The following is a 7,740-nucleotide window of genomic DNA, read 5'->3' on the forward strand; positions in this document are numbered from 1 at the left end:
CGGCTTTCACAAGCGGCGTGAGCTCCAGCGAAATGACAGCCGGCTCAGCCAGGGTTCATGGGCGTGGGGACACGGCATCGGGGCTGGGATAGAGCGATTTTCGCTTTCGCTACTCGCCCTGTTCCTTTAAATAATAAGGAAATGCCACAGGCTTCTTGTAAAGGCGAAGCCGGACAAGGACCGCTGAAAATACAGTTGCTGCAGGCAAAAATCCCTCTGTTCGACTATTCCGTCGAGAGTATTTTCACAGACTGAACAATGTTTCTTTTACCCCTCCAAACACTTTCTTTACATTTTAATGGAACCGTTATCTTGGCCCCCCGCTCTGAAGGAAGGGAAGGTGTTTGCACCGACAGGTACCTCAACAACATCCTTGCTCTACCATAGATGTATTTGTATATGGCGAGTAACGTGCACTTCTGGCCGTGCTCAACTCACAGGGGCAAACGCGTGGCCATGCGAGGAGGGTTAAGTGCCCCCAAACTGCAGGGCAGTCAGTCATAAAGCCCCAGGTACCTTAATAAATCAGATACTTCCTTATTTTTCTGGTTTCCCCCCAGAAGTTTGAGTCATCCAGCTTAGACGAAGATGAGGTTACAAAGTTTGCAAACTGAGTAAATACAGACTATCCTTTCAGGAAGATCTGGCTAACAGTTTGTGCTGAAGGTGAGAGAACTGCGCTGCCCGGGAGTCCAAAAGTCAAACAGAAGTCTGCACTCTGCCACGGGTTTCCTGGCAGGCTCCGGGACCATCAGCATTACTGAAAAACCTGAGCAGGACTTCCCCGGTGGGAAGCGCTTCTCCCCAGCTGACCTCAAAGCAGCTTGTGTCTCCATCTTCCAAGCTACCCACCACCTTTGCTTTTGCACTTTCTCAGAGCTCCTCCGACCCCGGAGGACTGAGTACCTGTGAGCCTTCCCCACCGAAACGGCCACGGGGACCCACAACTCGGATGGGCACCCTCGCCAAAGTGCCCTGACCTCACCTGCATCCCCAGACTGTGCTGGGTCTCCCAAGCATCTTACAGGATGTTCTCAGCCCCCTGGTTTCTTTAAAAGCAGTCTTGCTTCTCCCTTCCTCTGTCATCCAACATGCCGACACCAGGGTGCTCACCAAGGGGGTGCTCATGGAGGCGGCAGAAGGTGTGGGTTCAGCGCCGTTCTCCAGCTGAGGGGATCCAAACCAACGTCTCTTGGAGGCAGCCCTAGCCGCCAGGCGGTGAGCAATCAGAGGGTGAATTGCTCTCAACCGTTCCTTTGAAACAGTCCAATCTTGCATTAACTATACACCGTGCAGTTAAAGAAAAGGAGTAGAAGTATGGGCACAAGCAGAGACTTAGTTGGGACAGCTGCTTAAAAAGAGAGCGCTGGGCTCCTTGCTGCCTTTGTAGCTTAAGCACAGTTGAAATAAACAGGACTAGAGGCCTGTATTTTCATAAGCTCGGGGAACAGGTATATTCTCTTGCAATAAAACCTATGAACCATGCAGAAAAAATACCTGAACAGCCCTTCAGAGTGATCTGCGGGGAAAAAAGCCCCCTTCCACAGAAGGACTTTGGACTGACCCCACATGAAGCTCTTGTGCTGTTCCAGGAGCCACGCTGCCGTTAATGGCAACTGCACAAGCAGGCTATCTAACAGCATCAAGTCCTGAGCAGCTTACCAAGAATTTATTAGTGCTGAATAAATATCTGCTTCATTGAATAACTCCCAGCAGCTGTAGAGTAAGGTTTCCAGGATCCCACAAGTATGGGACAAGTCACGGGACGGTCGCCTCGAGCCTGAACACAGTCTGTTCTTGATCAAAGTGGCAAAGGAAATGAAAAGTCAAAATTTGCTTGTGGGAACAAGTTTCTGCTTAGTATTAAAGCTATCTCTGGTACATCTATAGAAATGCCTACACAATAATTCCAGGTAACGCAGCAGTAAAGGCACAGCGTTTCTATGCAGGAGAGAAAACAAGCCCTTCTGGGGCAGTCTAAGTCAGCTGAGTTTACATTTTATAATGGCAGTTTATCAGTTATTTTTGTCTGCGCTGAAGCAGCCTACACACATGCAGACTAGAGTCGCTGAACGCAGCTTGGCGCAGCGCGGCTCTTCTGAAGAACGGCACGTATCAGAACTGTGTTTCAGAGCACCAGCGCGCCCAAGCTTCCAAACAGACGTCGGTGTCCACGTGAAGATTTCTGGAGGAGGAGCTTCCCTGCATGCTATTTGTAATCCCCTTTGTTCAGAAACCACACACAGCAAAAGTGTGTGTGGATACTGCTCCAATTTGCAAGTTTTTCTTGGGTAGGGATGGCTCACCCTGACGAGCGATAAGCACACTGCTGACACTACACGCTAACAGACAGCGAGATGTTCCATCTCACCCCAAAAAGCCATGAAATTCAAACTCGGTTTGCCAACGTCCCCGAGCATCCATCGCCATTGAGCTGTCTTACAAAAGTCAAAGGCTATATAAAGAAAAACTACCAGACATTTCTTGATGCAATACCAATTCGCCCCAAGTTAAAAATAAGAAGTTTGGACGTTGTGACACTTCAGTAGAAGCCTGATTAGACGCCTGTCTTGCACAACACTGCTGATTTCTATGAAAAGTTAACTGAAGGACAAAAGGCTACTGGAATGGGAAAAAAAAGAAGTATTTTATATATTTCTGCCAGTGGGAAGAACGGATGCCAGGCACGGCTAGTTGCAGATATCGCTTGCTGCAGAAATTTTTAATAATAATTTGAAAAACAGCTGAACATGCAAGTGTCGAGTTTAGCTCATCACAGAACTTGCATTTAAAGGGAGGTCCTCTGACACCTTCCATTGCTGCTTGGCCAAAAGTAGCCACCAGAGATTTGTAAATTCATAGTTTATATGCTGCACTTGGAATCTTGATTGTTTTCTTTATCCTTCTTTACACCATTTATTTGGCCAGTGTTTCCAGATGCATTTGTTTTCTTTTTCCACCCAGCTGCGGTTGAAACAAGGGCTATGGAACAAGGCCCGACGGCCCCCGTTCCCACTTCCTTCAAATCCTGGGCAGACCAACTATCCTGCAATCTCTTAACTCTAACACGCACTGTAGGGTGAATTCATTAATTGGCTTATTAAATCTTAAATTATTAAATCTTAAATCTTATTAAATCCACCGTGCTCTCCCTCCTGATTTCTTAAGGCATCTGTCCTACCTTGGCCACTTTTGATGAGACCTCTTCAAAGAGACCTGTCTATTCCTAGCTATTTTCTGTACTTGCCTTGTCATTATTTGCAGGGAATAGCGGGGAATCTTCCTATTAACATAGAAAACGTTCAAATACTGTAAGGGTAGCCATGCAAAATCTTGCAGGGCTCACCTTAGTCTAGGAACGCTCAGGCTAAAGAGTATCTGTGGATCTTGGTGAAGAGAGCCATGGTGGGGATTTTCAACGCAGCACGGAGCACGTGTACTCAAAAGCAGCTAGAATAGCAAGTCGCTGTGTGAAAAACCGTCCGTCACACGTTCCACAGCTTCGCAGCTCCAGTCCCTCTTACATCCTGTCCTCTCCTACATTAGACGCTTTGTAGCCCTGAGATTAATAACAGTTGTGAGTTCAAAGGCGGTAAATGGAACTACTTCAGTTACTCAAGCCAAAATTTAACACAGATGTCTTCTGAAGTACACTTACTGTTCCGTCACCATCTATTCCAGGATTAGAACTAACAACATTATCTGAAACTTTGATCTTCCTTAATCGATTTAATTTACTTTGTATAAAAACACGTTTCTATATACAAGAGCGACGGGAAACAAATATTTACATATGATTAAATATACAAAGTCTCAGTACAGATGTTCATCTTTACAAAATAAATGATGCTAAAATCTGTCACACGTTTTCTTGAAAATTTTCAGTCTCTTGGACATTAAGTTGGACCTATCATCTTACCACAGTACATTTTATTAATACTGCTTCTACACCCCCCCCCCCATTTACTGTGTGACAAATACGTTACATATTAGACATGAGTACTTACTGCAAGCACATGCAATCATAAATCAGAAAGAGTTATGAATGGTTAAGGCACAATGCTCAACTTAGTACTACTGTGCAATCGTCTAGCTACTAATGTGTAAAGAAAAAAAAAAAGTAAGCCAGCTCAACTTAATACCATTTACTGGTAGCCTATACCGATCTTTAAAGTTTAGTCAAACATCACGAATGCACACATGACCCAAGTCAAGATCCTGTAATGTACAGAAATATTGTCCAGGAAACCCCCAGACTGCATAATTGGATTACATGAAACGAAATATCAGATGGCAAGATGTGGATGGTCGAATCTTTGTTCAGAAGAGCACGCTGCAAGTAAATACATACAATTACTAAAAATCCAAGTTTAAACAAACATGACTATAAATATGCCCCGCTGACCTAAATTCAGGAAAGGTGGAATAGCATGGACCAATGTCACATCTGTGTGTGGATCTTCTAAAAACTGTAACAACATATCAAATCTGGTGTTTTCAATATGCTCCAGTGTGAATTTCTTTTTAATTTATTTATTAAAAAAATAGCCACCTGACTCAGTAATAAATGAAAGTGCATTAGGAAAGCTAGACACCCTCCAACCTCTCCAGAGACATGCTTCGTGTAAATGAGCACTTAGTGGTTTACTAAAAGACTGCCCACATACGTAAAGCATGTGCACAAACGCTGAGAAGCACGAGGACTCAAGCTAAATGCTGTAATAAAAGAGCAAAAAATGAGAGTTAATCAGCAAATATACTTGCTGGATATTGGATGCTACTGGTATGTGTAGGCTTTCATATACCATCAGCGTGACAGTAAAAATAGAAATATTTAAAAGGATCAAAGACTAAATAATTAAGGAAGCTCCCATGTATAGCACTGAACTAGAGGGGAGACGAAGTTTTAAGAAAAAAGACTGAGCACACTGAACAAGAGTACAACTGAGATTCCAATCTGAAAACACTAAATGAGAAATTCATGCGCTGAGAGTAATCTTCCTCCGCCGAAGTGGGTAGCGTCTTCTTTCTGGTGAATCTGCAGCTTTTTTTCTTTTTAGCAAAACATAAGGATTTTTACTGGTATCAGCGTCTGTTGGTGTGACTTCTCCTGGTGATACGAAATTTTGGACATTATTTTCCTCCTTTGCCTTGCAACCAGCAAAGACTTCTTGCCGCAGCTTGCAGAGTTCCAAGGTTGGTTGCCAAGTTAACGCTTGGGAAAAACCTTCTGCTCTTTCTATTAGCGCTGGGAGAGACTGCAAAAACAAACCCGCGTATCTCAAGTTACGTGGGAAAAGTAATGGTTACAATGAATGAAATACGTTAATTAGATCCTGACAGGCACAAAAGCTTCAGTGTCTGCAGAGATGATCCTTAGGATGGCAGGTGAAGGTTGGGAACTCAGAGCTACCAGCCTAACAGTGACAAGGGTCTGCACTCAGAAGCCATGCAAAGAATATGCCAAGTTTAAATGTTCCTTCATTACATCTCTACGCTCAGTAAGTACCACAGGAACACCACAATTCATGTCTAAGCTGGTACTGAACTAATAGGTGTCACGTGCTATAGGAAGTTGTACGGGTCTTCAAAAGATGTTTTATTTTTCAGATGCTGCAGTTCTAAAATCTCTGTAAAAATATTTCCTATAGCCACAGGGTAGTCTTCCTTACTACCACGTGAGGGGGAATGCTTTACAGATACAACTTCAGCAGCCCAAACCTAGAGGTACCTGCCTCAAAAGTACACGCAGGCTTTTGTGTACAAAACTATAACCAAGATGAGTTAGTACTCCTGTTTTGTGACGTATTATCAGATCAAGAAAATAAAAAAATATCCTCTTGGAGCACACAGAGATCTCACCTTCATTGCTCCACTGATCTGTTCGGATGCCATTTCTGTCACCTGCTTCAGATCTGCGATGTAAGCATCTACAGAAAAACATAAAGCCCAAATAAACTTCTGAAACGCAGCTCCCTCCCCCCAGTACTTGCTGCTGACTTCTTAGAAATCGGACAGAAAAGTGGTAGAGACCCTGTACAAAACTTAAACCTACAACACATCCCTTTCATTATAGCACTGAGGATGACAGCTTGTATGTTTTATCTTACTATTATTACTCTTTATCACTCAAAATGTAGTAGTGTCTAGCAGTCTCAGCTATAGCAAGCCACAAAGCTCTTCACTAGAAAACCTACAGCTTATACAAAACATGAGACACAAAGACAGTATTTGACATAAAGAGAACAGTTATAAAGGGGAAAAAAAAAAAAAATCTGTATTCAAACCTTTCAAGCTCATATTACATTTGATAAAAATGCATGAAAGAAGGAGAATAAACACAACCGTGGAGAAAATGAGATGAAGGAAACCCATTTTAAGGAGGGCAAAAAAATAATCTTACAGCTCCAACGAGTCAGCTTTTACGATAAAGGCTACATTTTTCTCCTGGCTTAACTTACCAAGCATTAACACTAAGAATAAAAAAACCCCCAAGTGTAAACATCATGAACTGCATTAATTCTGCTGGGTTAATAAAAAAAGAAAGAAAAAGCAGCTTTCAGGAACACTGAAGCAGGCAGCAGGTGCAGAATACTGGGGGAAAATGGCATACATTTGATTGCAGTAGCAATATGGTAAGATCATCAACACAACATATGTTTTCGATGACTGATTTACAAGCAATAGTAATTCTTTACTCAAGAGTTAAACTTATAGAACTGTTTTGCACGTTCCCCCCCATTATTCCATCTGCAATGCTATGCCATCAACAAAAACTTAAAATCAGCAGATAAGCAAGCGTGCTCCCAGGAACTAAGCAGCCTCACCTCCACTACTACTATTTTTCTGTAGGGTTTCACCAGTGCCTGCAGTAGGATACAACGTTAGACGGTGCGCACACCCCTAAACCCTTTCAGGGTTAAACACAGCATTCTGCTTTGAAGTCAATCTCATTAGTGCTACTGAAGATAATTTAAGTCAATCACTGTATTCTAGCTCAGGGTGACAGTGATCCCCTGCTGAAATGTAGTAAGCTGCAAGAGACAGCGTTATGTTAAATTGTCTGTCCGCATGCCCAATGTGCTGATCAGACATGGTTTAGGAATACATAATCCATGTATGAACATGGATGCTAAAATGAGCGTCATTCAGAGTCTGGAAGGAAAAACGGTCCAACAGCAGCCTCTTTAAACACACCACAGAGGCCTATGAATGGACATTCTCTAAAAGAAGGCTATGTCCGTAATGAAGCATTCTTATAGTAGAGTATTGGGATTTGGAGGCTGGTGACCCTATGAAATGGCAAGGAAGGAGTTAAGTAAAAGTAAAAATAATTACTTGGATTATTCCAGTTATACAGAAAGACTGACACACAGTTAAATGAAATTTGCCTGCAGGAGTTCAGCTTGACACGGACAGCATTATATTCCTCAGTGTTCAAGGCTTTCCAAAACATAGGGAAATGAAAAAAGGAAACGAAAGGTATTGAGTAATCTAAACATTTTTGGTTTCTGGCCACTGTACTTGCTAAACTGGGATACATAAACTTCCCAAAGACTACATAATACTAAAATTCAGCACAAACTCTATGCTATCTTGGCTAGGACTTTGCTGTTACCAAACCTAAAAAGGCAATAGCATAGTGCAAGCCGTTACTAACTTACAAGTAGTAGTTAATTCACATCAGAGAAGCATAGATCTGGAACACTAGAAACCAAAAGAAACCCAGATATGAAGTGA

At 42.6% G+C, this 7,740-nt stretch overlaps 1 protein-coding gene across 1 annotated transcript in view; it reads right to left on the minus strand.

Annotated features, from left to right (window-relative positions):
* Window positions 1-4,206: 4,206 nt before the first annotated feature.
* The window catches only part of NSL1 (NSL1, MIS12 kinetochore complex component), a gene marked incomplete at its 5' end in the record, with an annotated part of 11,677 nt that continues 8,143 nt past the window's right edge, over window positions 4,207-7,740 (minus strand). The window contains 2 exons of the mRNA XM_009330215.1: window positions 4,207-5,258; window positions 5,863-5,930. Coding sequence (XP_009328490.1) covers window positions 4,980-5,258; window positions 5,863-5,930 — 347 coding nt within the window. The remainder of the gene's footprint in view (window positions 5,259-5,862; window positions 5,931-7,740) is intronic.

Source organism: Pygoscelis adeliae, unplaced genomic scaffold (assembly GCF_000699105.1).
Source record: "Pygoscelis adeliae isolate BGI_AS28 unplaced genomic scaffold, ASM69910v1 Scaffold308, whole genome shotgun sequence".
NCBI classification, from domain to species: Eukaryota; Metazoa; Chordata; class Aves; order Sphenisciformes; family Spheniscidae; genus Pygoscelis; species Pygoscelis adeliae.